Source organism: Oncorhynchus nerka, linkage group LG15 (genome assembly GCF_034236695.1).
Source record: "Oncorhynchus nerka isolate Pitt River linkage group LG15, Oner_Uvic_2.0, whole genome shotgun sequence".
Lineage (NCBI taxonomy): Eukaryota > Metazoa > Chordata > Actinopteri > Salmoniformes > Salmonidae > Oncorhynchus > Oncorhynchus nerka.
The window spans coordinates 43,407,407-43,424,864 of NC_088410.1; the positions used below are offsets into that span (position 1 = coordinate 43,407,407).

The following is a 17,458-nucleotide window of genomic DNA, read 5'->3' on the forward strand; positions in this document are numbered from 1 at the left end:
AGAGCAGGTGTAACCACACCAGCCCAGGATCTCCACATCCGGCTTCTTCACCTGCGGGATCGTCTGAGGTGGGAGGGGGGGAATTCATTCTGATTGGCTAGCTCACAAGTGGGTGGGATATGCCCTCCAGGGTCCACTCGTGGCTGCACCCCTGCCCAGTCATGTGAAATCCAAGGCCAAATGAATATATTTCAATGGATCGATTTCCTTATATGAACTGTAACTCAGTAAAATATTTTCAATTGTTGCATGTTGTGTTTATATTTTTTGTTCAGTAAATACTGGAGATATAGTACAAGTCAAAAAGTACCAGTCACAAGTTTGGACACACCAACTCATTCAAGGGTTTTTCTTTATATTTACTGTTTTCTACATTGTAGAATAATAGTGAAGACATCAAAACTATGAAATAACACATATGGAATCATGTAGTGACCAAACAAGTGTTAAACAAATATCTTTGAGATTCTTCAGTATCCACCCTTTGCCTTGATTAAAGCTTTGCACACTCTTGGCATTCTCTCAACCAGCTTCACCTGGAATGCTTTTCCAACAGTCTTGAAGGAGTTCCCACATATGCTAATCACTTGTTGGCTGCATTTTTCTTCACTCTGCGGTTCAACTCATCACAAACCATCTCAATTGGGTTGAAGCCAGGTCATCTAATGCAGCACTCCATCACTGTTCTTCTTGGTCAAATAGGCCTTAGACAGCCTGGAGGTGTGTTGGATCATTGTCCTGTTGAAAAACAAATGATAGTCCCACTAAGAGCAAACCAGATGGGATAGCGTATCACTGCAAAATGCTGTGGTAGCTGTGCTGGTTAATTGTGCCTTGAATTCTAAATAAATCACTGACAGTGTCACCAGTAAAGCACCCCCCACACCTTTTCCTACATGCTTCATGGTGGGAACCACACATGCGGAGATAATTGGTTCACCTACTCTGCATCTCACAAAGACACAGTGGTTGGAACCAGAAATCTCAAATTTGGACTCATCAGAACAAAGGACAAACTTCCACATGTCTAATGTCCATTGCTCATGTATCTTGGCCCAAGCAAGTCTATTTTTATTGGTGTCCTTTAGTAGTAGTTTCGTTACAGCAATTTGACCATGAAGGCCTGCTTCACGCAGTCTCCTCTGAACAGTTGATGTTGAGATGTGTCTGTTACTTGAACTCTATGAAACATTTATTTGGGCTCCAATCTGAGCTGCAGTTAACTCTAATTAACCCTGGGTCTTCCTTTCCTGTGGCGATCCTCATGAGATCCAATTTCAACATAGCGCTTGATGGTTTTGGTGACTAGACTTGAAGAAACTTCAAAAGTTCTTGAAATTTTCTGCATTGACTGACCTTCTTGTCTTAAAGTAATGATGGACTGTCATTTCTCTATGCTTATTTGAGCTGTTCTTGCCATAACGTGGACTTGGTCTTTTACCAAATAGGGCTATCTTCTGTATACCACCCTACCTTGTCACAACACAACTGATTGGCTCAATCGGATTAAGAAGGAAAGAAATTCCACAATGAACTTTTCACAAAGTACACCTGTTAATTGAAATGCATTCCAGGTTACTACCTCCTCAAGCTGGTTGAGAGAATGCCAAGAGTGTTCAAAGCTGTTGTTTCATAGTTTTGATGTCTTCACTATTATTCTACAATGTAGAAAATAGTAAAGATAAAGAAAAACCCTGCAATCAGTAAATGTGTCCAAACTTTTTACTGGTACTGTATATCAAGATACTTTTGAACCTCTATAGCTGACTCTGCTGGTGGAAAACAGTAAATGCACTGAAGCGTACAGATTCCTCTCCTTTCCTGCCTAAGCAAGTTCTGTCTGACTCTGGCATCATAACTGGGAAGAATGGGATAAGTTGCGCTTTTAATCATCATTTTATCTTGGCAGGTTTTTTATTTGAGAGAAACAGTGTCAATTGACTACTCTTCCCTCTGCCAGCCTCTAGCTGACTCGACGGTTAACCCGTCAGTCAACCTCTAGTCAATCTTTGTATTCATTTGAACAATTTACTATCTGTGATGTGCTAGATGCCTTTGCTTAAGATTGATGTAAAAAGAAAATCAACTGGAGCTGATATGCTTGATCCAATTTGCTGCAGCTCTCTGCCCCTGATTGCTGAATTTTATAAATCATATTTTTTACCTGACGATTACAGTATATCTAGTACTATCCCCAAGGTTTGAAAGGTGTCCAATGCACTCCCCCTTCACAAAGGTGGTGACCCTTGTGAACTAAATAATTATCGTCCTATTTCTAAACTTTCTTGCCTAGCTAAAATATTAGAATCTTTGATTAATTCTCAGCTAAGAACTTTCTTATCATTGAAATGTATTCTTAATGTACATCAGTCGGGTTTTTAGACCAGGTCATAGCACTATCTCTGCTGCATCCCTAGTTATAAATTATGTGGTTAACTGTATGGATAAAAGGCAACATTGTGCTGCCCTCTTCATTGACCTGTCAAAGGCTTTCAATACTGTTGATCACTCACTGATAATCAGAGGCTGGTTTAAAAAATTACTTGACATACCGTATGGAACTCAATGTATATCTACTGATGCTACTGATCCAGGTTTCCTGGATATTACAAAATGTGTTCCACAGAAGTCAATTCTGGGTCCTGTACTTTTTACTGTTTACATGAACAATATCGACTAATCTGTAAAAAATTGTAACCTGCACTTGTATGGCGATGACACTGTTGTGTATGCTATTGCCCCAACGGTCAACCAGGCGCTAACTGAACTAGTCTGCATTCATTATATTACAGAAAAACTTTATTGACCTGAAATTAGTACTGAATACAGGTAAAACTAAATACAGTATATGCTGTTCTCTAGAGCACATAAAAATAAGTCTGATGATTTAAGCATACCGTTGAAGTCGGAAGTTTACATATACTTAGTTTGGAGTCATTAAAACCTTTTTAACCACTCCACAAATTTCTTGTTAACAAACTATAGTTTTGGCAAATCGCTTAGGACATCTACTTTGTGCATGACACAAAGTTGTTTACAGACAGATTATTTCACTTAAAATTCACTGTATCACAATTCCAGTGGGTCAGAGGTTTATATACACTAAGTTGACTGTGCCTTTAAACAGCTTTGAAAATTCCAGAAAATTATGTCATGGCTTTAGAAGCTTCTGATTGGCTAATTGACATCATTTGAGTCAATTGGAGGTGTACCTGTGGAAGTATTTCAAGGCCTACCTTCAAACTCAGTGCCTCATTACTTGACATCATGGGAAAATCTAAAGAAATCTACTAAGAAGAAATTGCTACAAAAAAATTGTAGACCTCCACAAGTCTGGTTCATCCTTGGGAGCAATTTCCAAACGCCTGAAGATACCACGTTCATCTGTACAAACAATAGTACGCAAGTATAAACATCATTGGACCACGCAACCGTCATACCGCTCAGAAAGGAGACGCATTCTGTCTCTTGGAGATTAATGTACTTTGGTGTGAAAAGTGCCAATCAATCCCAGAACAACAGGAAAATACCTTGTGAAGATGCTGGAGGAAACAGATACAAAAGTATTGCTATCCACAGTAAAAATGAGTCCTATACCGACATAACCTGAAAGGCCGCTCAGCAAGGAGGAAGCCACTGCTCCAAAACCGTCAGACTACAGTTTGCAACTGCACATGGGGACAAAGATCGTACTTTTTGGAGAATGTCCTCTGGTCTGATGAAACAAAAATAGAACTGTTTGGCCATAATGACCATCGTTATGTTTGGAGGTAAAAGGGGGATGCTTGTAAGCCAAAGAACACAATCCCAACCGTGAAGCACGGGGGTGGCAGCATCATGTTGTGGGGGTGCTTTGCTGCAAGAGGGACTGGTGCACTTCACAAAATATATGGCATCATGTGGAAGGAACATTATGTGGATATATTAAAGCAACATCTCAAGACATCTGTCAGAAAGTTAAAGCTTGGTCGCAAAATTGTCTTTTAAATGGACAATGATCCCAAGCATACTTCCAAAGTTGTGCCAAAATGGCTGAAGGACAACAAAGTCAAGGTATTGGAGTGGCCATCACAAATCCCTGACCTCAATCCTATAGAAAGTTTGTGGGCAGAACTGAAAGTGTGTGCGAGCAAGGAGGCCAACAAAACCTGACTCAGTTACACCAGCTCTGTCAGATGGAATGGGCCAAAATTCACCCAACGTATTGTGGGAAGCTTGTGGAAGGCTACCCGACACGTTTGACCCAAGTTAAACAATTTAAAGGCAATGCTACCAAATACTAATTGAGTGTATGTAAACTTCTGATCCACTGGGAATGTGATGAAAGAAATAAAAGCTGAAATAAATCCCTCTGCTATTATTCTGACATTTCACATTCTTAAAATAAAGTGGTGATCCTAACTGACCTAAGACATGGAATTTTTACTCTGATTAAATGTCAGGAATTGTGAAAAACTGAGTTTAAATGTATTTGGGTAATTTGGGTAAACTTCAGACTTCAACTGTATAATAGCAATATATACCATTAATAAGAAGGCCTAGAAGCATCTTATTTGGTGAGCTACCGAGTCGCAAGGACAGGCAAACCCCATACTATTGTGGAGGACTTAATTCTTCCTGCTCCTGCGGATATGGCTTGGACAACGCTGGGGGAAAAGTCCCCAAAAACTATAGACAATGTCTTCATCAAACAACACTGTTTCACAACACATCAGTGACATGGTAGGAGATGTTTTGAAACAATTACTGCTTCTCATACAAACCAGTGAATTATATGCGTTACAGCTGGATGAGTCAACAGATGTGGCGGGCCTGGCACAGCTCCTGGTATATGTCCATTACGTTTATGGGGGGTCAATTAAGGTAGACATCCTCTTCTGCAAAGCACTGGAAACCAGGACAACATGAGAGGTTATTTTTAAAGTACTGGACAGCTTTGTGACATCAAATGGACTTGGGTGGTCAAGATGTATTGGTATCTGTACTGATGGCGCAAAAGCCATGACAGGGAGACATAGTGGAGTGGTAACAGGTGTGCAAGCAGTTGCTCCCGACACCACGTGGGTACACTGCAGCATCCACCAAGAGGCTCTTGCTGCCTAGGGAATGACTGACAGCTTGAAAGACATTTTGGATATTTAAGCAAGGCCCCTGAACTCTTGTGTATTTTCTGCATTATGCAATATGGGCAGCAACCATGTTATGCTTTTACAACAAGTGCTCTGGTTATCAAGGGGCAAAGTATTGACACATTTTTTTAAAAATTGAGAGACGGGCTTAAAGTTTTCTTTACTGACCATAATTTTCACTTGTCTGACTGCTTGCATGATGACGAGTTTCTCACACGACTGGCCTATATGGGTGATGTTTATTCTCGCCTGAATGATCTGAATCTAGGATTACAGGGACTCTCCACAAGTATATTCAATGTGCAGGACAAAATTGAGGCTATGATTAAGAAGTTGGAGCTCTTTCCTGTCTGTATTAACAAGGACAACACATAGGTCTTTCCATCATTGTATGATTTTTTGTATGCAAATGTCTCAAGTTTACGGACAATGTCAAATGTGATATAGCAAAGTACCTGAGTGAGCTGGGTGCGCAATTACGCAGCTACTTTCCCGAAACGGACGACACAAACTGAATTCGTTATCCCCTTCTTGCCCTGCCTCCAGTCCACTTACGATATCTGAACAAGAGATCCTCATCGAAATTACAACAAGCAGTTCTGTGAAAATTGAATTTAAATCAGAAGCCACTGCCAGATTTCTGGATAGGGATGCGCTCAAGAGTTTCTTGCCTTGGCAATTAGCGCTGTGAAGACACTGACGCCCTTGGCAACCACGTACCTATGTGAGAGTGGATTCTCAGCCCTCACTAGCATGAAAACTAAATACAAGCACAGACTGTGTGGAAAATTATTTAAATGATTTAAGACTCCAATACAACCCAACATTGCAGTTATGTGCATCCTTTCAAGCACACCCTTCTCATTAACCCGAGTTATTCACAATTGTTGATGAACAAATAAGGTTTTGCATGTAAGATGGCTAAATAAAGAGCAAAATTATTTATATTATTATTTGTGCCCTGGTCCTATAAGAGCTCTTTGTCACTTCCTACGAGCCGGGTTGTGACAAAAACTCACACTCATTATGTTTAATAAATTTACATTTACATTTAAGTCATTTAGCAGACGCTCTTATCCAGAGCGACTTACAAATTGGTGCGTTCACCTTAAGACATCCAGTGGAACAGCCACTTTACAATAGTGCATCTAAATCTTTTAAGGGGGGGGGTGAGAAGGATTACTTTATCCTATCCTAGGTATTCCTGAAAGAGGTGGGGTTTCAGGTGTCTCCGGAAGGTGGTGATTGACTCCGCTGTCCTGGCGTCGTTCTTAATGCGTTTGAGCCAATCAGTTGTGTTGTGACAAGGTAGGGGTGGTATACAGAAGACGGGCCTATTTGGTAACAGACCAAGTCCATATTATGGAAAGAACAGCTCAAATAAGCAAAGAGAAACGACAGTCAATCATTACTTTAAGACATGAAGGTCAGTCAATGCAGAGCATTTCAAGAACTTTGAAAGTTTCAAGTGCAGTTGTAAAAACCATTAAACCCTATGATGAAAATGGCTGTCATGAGGACCGCCACAGAAAAGGAATAGGGCTGTTGCAGTGACCGTATTACCGCCACACCTGGAGTCACGAATCATGAAGGCAGTCAAATTCCACATTACCTTTTAGTCACGTAATTAGGCGTTTTCCAAGCTCTGATGCTGCTGGTTATTAGTAACCTACCAAACTTGCTAACTGCCTGGTACTTAGCACTCTATTGTCTCTCTAATCACTCTGACATCAATGCAAATGTGTTTGAAAATCTAATCAAACACTTCACGAGAGCCCATGAGCTCATTTCTATAGGCTATGTAATTGCTAGGGAAAACAGAGTGATGGCCGCTAATAAAACTATGAGGATCCCATCAGCTTTCTATAGGCTACGCCTACTGTATTTATTTCTCAAATTTCCTAATATTAAGCACATTGCTTATATTTACAACAGGAGTACAGCCTACCTGCCTGGCATGAAAATAAACCATGGGGAAAAGCATCCTCCATTCGCTATTTAAGTGTATTTTTTCCGTTTCCCCTGTTGTTTCGATACAGGTGCATGATAATGGTCCATTCTAAATCAAAACAAATGTCACATATTATTTATATATATGAGCTCCCCGAGCGGCACAGCGCACAGCGGTCTAAGGCACGGCATAGCAGTGCTAGAGGCTTCACTATAAACCCTGGTTCGATCCCAGGCTGTATCACAACAGGCCGTGATCGGGAGTCTGATAGTGCACTTCCCTATTGTGTATCGTATAGTGTGTGTGTGGCAGGCTTACAATGATGGCAAAAAACAACATTTGAGAGTGCGCTGACCCTGGTGCTAGAGGGGGTACGCAGCTGGAGGCTAAATGTTTGAAGGGGTACGGGACTATAAAAAGTTTGGGAACCACTGCAAGTCTGGGGCAATTCACAAAGCTGATTTGAGGACCTTCACTGATGTTTATTTATTTAGACCAAGTTTTTCTTGCTGCTTGCATTTTGTATTTAACGTGTACTTTCTGTAATTTAGGGCTCATCTGTAAATAAGACCATGGTCTCAGTATGACTCCCCGAAACATTTTTGTTCAGTGTACCTCAATTACTTTGCACACCTGCACACAAACTCGGTACTGGTACCCCGTGTATATAGCAAAGTCATCGTTACTCATGCATTTATTACTTGTGTTATTATTTCTCTTAATTGTTGGGAAGGGCCTGTAATTTAACATTTCACTGTTAGTCTACACCTATTGTTTATGAAGCAATGACAAATGCATTTATATTTGCTCTTCTGGCAACTGTAGGCCTACTGCATGCGTCGCTCAATGACCAGCAATGAGTGATGAAAGAAATGCAATGCTGCACACATCAAATAAACCACACAAACAGCCATATGAAATAAGATAAATACTACATCAATATACTTTATTTGTATCATTATTTTCTTTGAAGATTTAATATGGTGTTTTGGCTGTTGTTGATATCATACAATATCCTCAGGTTTAGTCATTTGTAAAAAAAACAAAAAAACATTCACGAGGTGTGTATAAAATAGGTCACCACCAAAGTAAAGGCAAAGGTCAGTCCACACACCTCAAACATATACATAAAAATGTATGCATTTGACCCTATGCATTTCACACACATATCTCAAACACTCTTTAAAAGTGATGGTTATTTATTTGTTCAACTTAGTCATAATTGGGGTCTCGTTTTTGTTCTCGCATGATCATGAACACTTAAGAAAAGTTCCATGTAAAAAAGCTAAATAATGTCAGCATGGAACAGTCTTTCACAGAAAGACTAGAGAAAGGCAACAAATTAACTCAAATCTACACTGTCCTTCACACAAGGAAAAGAGAAGCTACACTCATCCCTTGACACATACAAAAACAAAGTATAGAAAGAACTGACAAAAATGATGGTGCCTCAAGAGGTAATCAACTCTAACCCCTAATCCCTATGCACTTGTCCAGGGCCAGGTTTCCCAATAGCAATGGAACATAATGTTTTAACGATGCAGCTTTCCTACAAAACAGCCAAAGATATAACATGTGTTGATACGGATATGATCTAAATAAAGAGGGCGCTGTTCTCGGATCAGCGTTCTCCCTTTCAAATCATACCATTCAAATTATTCCACAATACTGACAATGGATGAGCTCCTATTAGAGATCACCTATGGCTACAAACATTGAGGCTTATTCTAATGCTTACCCTATAATGCACTAAATCAAGATTTGAAATCATGGGCCTCCCAAGTGGTGCAGTGGTCTAAAGCACTGCATCGCAGTGCTTGAGGCAACACTAGAGATCCGGGTTTGATCCCAGGCTGTGTCACAGCCGGCCGTGACCGGGAGACCAATGAGGTGGCGCACAATTGGCCCATCATCGTCCGGGTTAGGGTAGGGTTAGGCCGGACGGGATTTCCTTGTCCCATCGCACTCCATCGACTCCTTGTGGTGGGCTGGGTGCCTGCAAGCCGACTTCAGTCGTCAGCTGAACAGTGTTTCCTCCGACATATTGGTGCGGTTGGCTTCCGGGTTAAGTGAGCAGTGTGTCAAGAAGCAGTGCGGCTTGGCAGGGTCGTGTTTCGGAGGACGCATGGCTCTCGACCTTAGTCTCTCACGAGTCCGTAGTGGAAGTTGCAGCGATGGGGCAAGACTAACTACCAATTGGATATCATGAAATTGGGGGAGAAAAAGGGGTAAAGGTACCAAAAATAAAATACTTATTGAAATCATTGCGCTAATGTAGACTACACATTAAATCTATTGAGGCAGAAAATGTAAAGTAGCATATAAATAGCCAAACTCAATTGATAAGAAATGTATTTCAATATATAGGTCTATATGTAGCCTAATATATTTATCATTTAACTCCGACATCTCGGTTTTCGTTTGAAGAATCTTATATCCTTCACTTGTTGGTAACAATTGCAAAGACATTGGCAACTTTGTATTTGTAGTCACATTAGTTCTGAAGTTATCAGTGGTAACAGAAAGACAGAAACATCTTGATTTTGTGTTGAGCGGAGATCTGTGTATAAAGAAGTGACGCGGAAGGGCAAAAAAAAAACTTTTAAAAAGACGCACTTTGCTGTTCTATGAGTTGTCGTTAAATAACTACCCTTTTCCAGTGCAACTTCAGTAACGATGGTTTTGGGAAACAGGTCGGACATTTAACAATGCTCCTACGTAGGTTCAAACAACGAACCAAGCCTTAAGATACATTGGGGAAACCGGGCCCAGACCCGTTACTATTGGGAATGTCTCAGCAAAAGGCCAACAACTCCACGTGGCCTATCAAAAGTCAAAGGGAATCCCTGGACAACCACTGCCATGACCAGACCACTAACTGGGGGAAGAACCAGAAGACACTGCGTTCCGCACGGGACTGGTGTTGAATACCCCTGCCTAAGACCATAGCTAAGGGTGATCATGAGAGGGGGGGGGGAATAAATAATAAAGCTAATAACAACTAAGTTTTTCAAATCAGTCAGAATCTAAATAAAATAAGCAGTCTCCATGATTATTTCAGAGCAGAACACCTATGTGGCATTTAGAATCTACAGTCATCCCTCCTTCACATCAGTCAAAAAAAGAAGTGGCCGGCGCTATCTGATTGGTTGTACTCATCCACTGCTTCTTCTCACCTTACGTCTGATTGGATAGTTTTTCCATCGCTGCGGCTCTTTAGTTGCCATGGCACAGGGTGGCCCAGTACCAGCCAATGAGCATGTCCTCTCTAAGTTTCTTAGAAAAGTGTAAGTATTCTCCTGTTTGTTCCATCCTAAGAACCTATTGTCCTCTTTTATCATACCCCTTTTTTTACAACATCACTGGTTAATCATCAATATATATATATATATATATATATATATATAAAACAAAAGGGGAGCAGAGAATAGGGAACTGAAAGAAGACAGGACAAAGTGCAAGGGAGGATGGAGGGATGCAACAAAGAGATGGTGATGAGATACATGTTGGTGAGGGGAGGGACGGACAACACTGAAGGGATGACAGTGAGTGTAACACCAAAAGGAGGAGCAAAGAGGGGGACTGGGGTGGGGTAAGGAGAGATGGCGAGACACGAGAGAAGGCTAGCTCCAGAGTCCTGCGTAGTTGCCGTGAAGGCCCGAGCACAGCGGTCCGCCGGCCACAAACAGCTTGGTGCCAGAATCGTCGTAGCAGTGTGTGTACACAGCGTTGGGGAACGAGTTAATGTCCGAGAAGTAGCTCCTCCACGTCTCGTCGTGATTCTGGGGGAAGTGAGAGAGAAACATGTGTGAGGGAGGGTGTGACAGGATGGCAGAAAAACAGAGGAAGAGAACACTGAGGGAGAAATTATTCTTATCGTTTTGTGCCAGCATCTTGTCAAGGCAGGTCCAAGACACACTAATCACTGAGGTGAGGTGTCGCTTAACAGTTTACTTCCAGAATGTTTAAATATATCCTGTATAAGTTTACTGCAAAGTTTGACCAGAAGATCTTAGTTTTCAACCCAGCTTTCCACCAAAACCACAGCTTCTTTTTGTTTAAATCTTAAATAAGCTGTTCATAAATATGTTCTGTTTCATGACAATACTGTTTCAATCTAGAAATGCTATACCATGTCATTATGGAGACACGAGCTAATGTCAATATAAAGAAATCCGTCAATTCAAATAAATTCATTAGGCCGTAATCACATGGCTGGGAATACGCATCTGTTGGTCACAGAACACAGAAAACCAGTCAGTACATGGTGTGACCACCATTTGCCTTGTCCAGCGCGACATCTCCTTTGCATGGAGTTGATCAGGCTGTTGACTGTGGCCTGCGGAATGTCATCCCACTCCTCTTCAATGGCTGTGCGAAGTTGCTGGATATTGGCGGGAACTGGAACACGCTGTCGTACACGTCGATCCAGAGCATCCCAAACCTGCTCAATGGGGGACATGTTAGGTGAGTATGCAGGCCATGGAAGAACTGGGACATTTTCAGCTTCCTGGAATTGTGTACAGATCTTTGCGACATGGGGCCGTGTATTATCATGCTGAAACATCAGGTGATGGCGGCAGATGAATGGCACGACAATAGGCCTCGGGATCTCGTCACGATATCTCTGTGCATTAAAATTTCCATTGATAAAATGCAGTTGTGTTCATTATCCATAGCTTATGCTTGCCCACACCATAGCCCCACCATGGGGAACTCTGTTCAGTTATCAGCAAACTGTTCACGCACACAACGCCATTTGCCCGGTACAGTTGAAACCGGGATTCATCTATGAAGAGCACACTTTTCCAACGTGGCAGTGGCCATCAAAGGTGAGGATTTGCCCACAAGTCTGTTACAACGCCGAACTGCAGTCAGGTCAAGACAGTGTTGAGGACGACGAGCACACAGATGAGCTTCCCTGAGACGGTTTCTGCAAAAATCTTCGGTGGTGCAAACCCACAGTTTCCTTAACTGTCCGGGTGGCTGGCCTCGACGATCCCGCAGGTAAAGAAGCCCGATGTGGAGGTTACATGGCCTGTGATTGTCTGTACTGTCAAGTTCTCTAAACCGATGTTGGAGGCGGCTTATGGTAGAGAAATTAACATTAAATTATCTGGCAACAGCTCTGGTGGACATTCCTGCAGTCAGCCTGCCAATTGCATGGTCCCTCAACTTGAGACATGTGGCATTTTGTTGTGTGACAAAACTGCACATTTTAGAGTAGCCTTTTATTGTCCACAGCACAAGGCGCACCTGTGTAATGCTCATACTGTTTAATCAGCTTCTTGATATGCCACACCTGTTAGGTGGATGGATTATTTTGGCAAAGGAGAAATGCTCACAAACAGGAATTTTGTGCACAAAATTTGAAAGAAATAACCTTTTTGTGCATATGGAAGATTTCTGGGATCTTTTATTTCAGCTCATGAAACATGGGACAAACACTTTATATTTTGTGTTTATATTTTTGTTCAGTATAGTAATAGGAACTTTCAACTTGACGTGTTCTGCTAAGAGGGGTATACTTTACAAAGTGGAATAACAAATAAAGCGTACCAGCCAGCCCTTCCCTGTGGTGAGTTTAAGAATGCCCTCTCCTGGGCGCTGCCGGAACCCGCCGGCCGGGCTGGAAGGGTCCTCCAAGAACCTCTGGGCTCTAATATCATAGAACAGCAGGGAGCCCTGTCCCGTGCCCACTGTCACTATGTGCTCATAGAAACTCACAGAGCGGATGCCTGGGAAGGAGAGCAAACACACAGACAAGTTAAACCTCGCTTTTAATAGCTTCATAAATGTAAAAAAAAAAAGCTATCACTAACTTTCCGTTCAAAAGTACTGCCTCTGCACTTGTTTGTAATGCCGCATTCAAATGCTCCCCGGAATCTCGTATTTCCCGACATGAGTGCTTTCAAGTGCTTTTGAAGTCAAAAGAACACTTCAACCAATGAGATTTTAGCTAGCTGGCTAACATGGCTAATAATAATTTAGCTAGCTTTTCTTACGTTTACAATACAACCAAACTATCTCCATTATTTACAATGAAATAATGCACCAATAATGTAAATTGCTTAGTTTTATCTTTGGTTGAAAGGTGAAAGGTCAGTGAAGTAATGCCACAAGTCGTTAACTCCGGTATCATAATTTTCTCCCGACTTTCCCACTCGTAATCCCGACTTGGAAGGCCATTCAAGTGACATTTCTGAGTCGGAAAGTCATATTTCCACATAATTCCGACACCACTTGAAGGCAGCATAAGTGCAGGGCGGGTCTTGGAGAATGTTTGGGTTTTGTTTTGCTTCTTGGTGGAATGTGTTTGTAGTACCTCGTGTTGCCTCTGGAGAAATGAAATGAAATGAAAATTAAAGAAAGTTGACAGAACATTTGTATGCTATTGTGTTGTTTACATACAGTGCATTCGGGAAAGTAGTCGGACTCCTTCCCTTAATCCACATTTTGTTACGTTACAGCCTTATTTTAAAATTGATAAAATTCCCACCCCCATCAATCGACACACAATACCCCACAATGACTAAGCGAAAATATATTCAGACCCTTTGCTATGAGAATCAAAATTGAGCTCAAGTGCATCCTGTTTCCATTGATCATCCTTGAGATGTTTCTACAACTTGATTGGAGTCCACCTGTGGTAAATTCAATTGATTGGACATAATTTAGAAAGGCACACACCTGTGTATGTACGGACCCACAGTTGACAGTGCATGTCAGAGCAAAAACCAAGCCACGAGGTTGAATACATTTTCCGTAAAGCTCTGAGACAGGATTGTGTCAAAGAACAGATCTGGGGACGGGTACCAAAACATTTATGCAGCATTGAAGGTCCCCAAGAACACAGTGGCCTCCAATATTCTTAAATGGAAGAAGTTTGGAACCACCAAGACTTCCTAGAACTGGCCGCCTGGCCAAACTGAACAATCGGCGGAGAAGGGCCTTGATCAGGGAGGTGACCAAGAACTCGATGGTCACTCTGACAGAGCTCCAGAGCTCCTCAGTGGAGCTGGGAGAACCTTCCAGAAGGACAACCATCTCTGCAGCATTCCATCAATCAGGGCTTTATGGTAAGAGTGGCCAGACAGAAGCCACTCAGTAAAAGGCACATGAAAGCCCACTTGGTTTGCCAAAAGGCACCTAAAGGACTCTCTGATTCTTTGGTCTGACGAAACCAAGATTGAACTCTTTGGCCTGAATGCCAAGCATCACGTCTGGAAGAAACCAGGCAACCCTCCCTACGGTGAAGCATGGTGCCAGCTAGGGTTGGACATTTTGGGAATATTCAGAGGTGGAAACTTTCCATGGGAATTAACAGGAATATGGGAATTAACGGAAAAATATGCAAATAAATATTAATACCATTTAAATATAAATGTTTTTTTGCATTGGACATATTTACGATATCATATGGAGACAGAAACATACACCTTTTACCTTATCATAAATAGACAAAATCGCAAATGATTAAATCCTTCCAATAGAAATTTTAAAAAACGAATTGAACCTTAATTAAATGAGTTGACTCGTCACATGGGATGATTTCACTGAACAATAAAAGGGAATATTGAGTGATCCCCAATGATCCATCGCATCTCCCCAAAAACATTTTTCAACATACATCTGTAAAATGATAGTCTGGAAACTAAAGTTTCGATTGTCTTCCTCTTAGGCTTCCATGTCTTCTCCCTGGACCTCCTCAATGTCCACCTCTTGAACATCAGACCCTGAGGCCTCATCTTCACAGTCACTTTCCAACCTTGTTGAGGATGGCTCGATGTCAGACTCAAAAAGCCTCAAATTTGCCCGGATGGCCACCCTTGTACTGGTTAGCCTGTTGTGTGCTTTGGTGTGTGTGTGTGTTCCCAAACAAGGCCCAGTTGCGCTCTGAGGCGGCTGATGTTGGTGGGATTTGGAGGATGACTGAGGCAACAGGGGAAAGAGCCTCAGATCCACAAAGTCCCTTCCACCAGGTGACTGATGAGATATGTTGACACGACTGCCATATTGCATCTCCATTCCAAAGCCCTTGCTTGGAATGGAGATGCAGACTGCAAAGAACCTTGCCCTCATCCAAGCCAAGATGGCGACACACGGTAGCGATGACACCATAGGCCTTGTTGATCTTGAGACAGGGTGCTCCAGACAGGATGCTCTTGCTAGCATACTTGGGGTCCAACATGTACGCTGCGGCATGTATGGGCTTCAGGCAGAAGTCTTTGCGCTTTTTGATGTATTTCAGAACTGCAGTTTCCTCTGCTTGGAGCAACAGTGAAGTGGGCAGGGCAGTACGTGTTTCTTCTCTTACAACTGCAAGAATAGTCTGAACATCAGACAGGATGGCATTGTCTCCCTCAATCCGTGCAATGGCTACTGCTATAGGTTTCAGGAGTTTCAGGCTGCTTACCACTCTCTCCCAAAATACATCATCCAGGAGGATCCTCTTGATGGGGCTGTCCATATCGGCAGACTGTGCTATGGCCATTTCTTGGAGCAACTCCTTCCCCTCTAGGAGACTGTCAAACATGATGACATCACCACTCCAAAAGGTGTTGCTGGGAAGATTCAATGTGATGCTCTTATTCTTCTCACTTTGCTTGGTGAGGTAGATTGCTGCTATAACTTGATAACCCTTCACATACCTAACCATTTCCTTGGCTCTCTTGTAGAGTGTATCAATTGTTTTCAGTGCCATGATGGCCTTGAGGAGCAGATTCAATGCATGAGCAGCACAGCCAATGGGTGTGATGTGAGGGCAGGACTGCTCCACTTTAGACCAAGCCGCCTTCATGTTCACAGCATTGTCTGGTCACCAGTGCAAATACATTCTGTGGTCCAAGGTCATTGATGACCACCTTCAGCTCATATGCAATGTAGAGACCGGTGTGTCTGTTGTCCCTTGAGTCTGTGCTCTTGTAGAATGCTGTTTGAGGGGTGGAGATGTAGTTAATTATTCCTTGCCCACGAACATTCGACCACCAATCAGAGATGATTGCAATACAGTTAGCTTTGTCTATGATTTGATTGACCTTCACTTGAACTCTGCATACAGCAAATGAGTAGATAAAGCATGTCTGGTTGGAGGGGTGTATGCTGGCGAAGAACATTCAGAAATCTCTTCCAATACACTTCGCCTGTGTGCATCAGAGGTGAACCAGTTGCATACACAGCTTGAGCAAAACATTCATCAGCATTTCTTTGACTATGTTCCTCCATTGAATCAATAAAAAATCTTATTCCAGGAGGACCATGAGCTGTTGCTATCGATAAGGTGTCTGGTTCATCATTTTCACCTCGAATAGAAGTAGAGGGACTTCTGTCAGAGGTTGCTTGTTGTGAGCGCTGAGGGAACTTTATGCACTTGGCCAGATAATTCTGCATCTTTGTTGCATTCTTCACATATGATTTGGCACAGTATTTGCAAATGTACACAGCTTTTCCTTATACATTAGCTGCAGTGAAATGTCTCCACACATCAGATAGTGTGTGGCATTATCCTGTAAAGATAAAACATTTTCTTAAAGTTTAAAAAACAACAAATACAATTCCACATTCAGTTAAATAGTTAAGCAGTTCTATTAACTTCTTCGAGATAGGGGGTGCTCTTTTAATTTTTGGATAAAAAACGTTCCCGTTTTAAACAAGATATTTTGTCACGAAAAGATGCTCGACTATGCATGTAATTGACAGCTTTGGAAAGAAAACTCTGACGTTTCCAAAACTGCAAAGATATTATCTGTGAGTGCCCCAGAACTAATGCTACAGGCGAAACCAAGATGATTTCATACAGGAAATGCCCCAGATTCTGAAGGCGCTGTGTTCCAATGTCTCCTTATATGGCTGTGAATGCGCCAGGAATGAGCCTGCCCTTTCTGTCGTTTCCCCAAGGTGTCTGCAGCATTGTGACGTATTTGTACGCATATCATTGGAAGATTGACCATAAGAGACTACATTTACCAGGTGTCCGCCCGGTGTCCTGCGTCGAAATTATTGCGTAATCTCCAGGTCCATGCGCGTTCCATTTCTTCAGAGAAGAAACTAAACTGCCACGAATGACTTTTCATCGAATAGATGTGAAAAACACCTTGAGGATTGATTCTAAACAACGTTTGCCATGTTTCTGTCGATATTATGGAGTTAATTTGGAAAAATGTTCGCGTTTTAATTACTGAATTTTCGTTTTTTTTCTTACCCAAACGTGATGAAGAAAACAGAGCGATTTGTCTACACAAATAATATTTTTGTAAAAACTGAACATTTGCTATCTAACTGAGAGCCTCCTCATTGAAAACATCTGAAGTTCTTCAAAGGTAAATGATTTTATTTGAATGCTTTTCTTGTTTTTGTGAAAATGTTGCATGCTGAATGC

At 41.9% G+C, this 17,458-nt stretch overlaps 1 protein-coding gene across 1 annotated transcript in view; it reads right to left on the reverse strand.

The window, feature by feature from the left end:
* Positions 1-7,995: 7,995 nt before the first annotated feature.
* Positions 7,996-17,458, reverse strand: part of LOC115142748 (DDB1- and CUL4-associated factor 12-like) — a 28,638-nt gene continuing 19,175 nt past the window's right edge. Inside the window, exons 8-10 of the mRNA XM_029682426.2 lie at positions 13,406-13,417; positions 12,640-12,818; positions 7,996-10,862 (exon numbers count right to left, since the gene is read on the reverse strand). Coding sequence (XP_029538286.1) covers positions 10,704-10,862; positions 12,640-12,818; positions 13,406-13,417 — 350 coding nt within the window. The 3' untranslated portion in view covers positions 7,996-10,703. The remainder of the gene's footprint in view (positions 10,863-12,639; positions 12,819-13,405; positions 13,418-17,458) is intronic.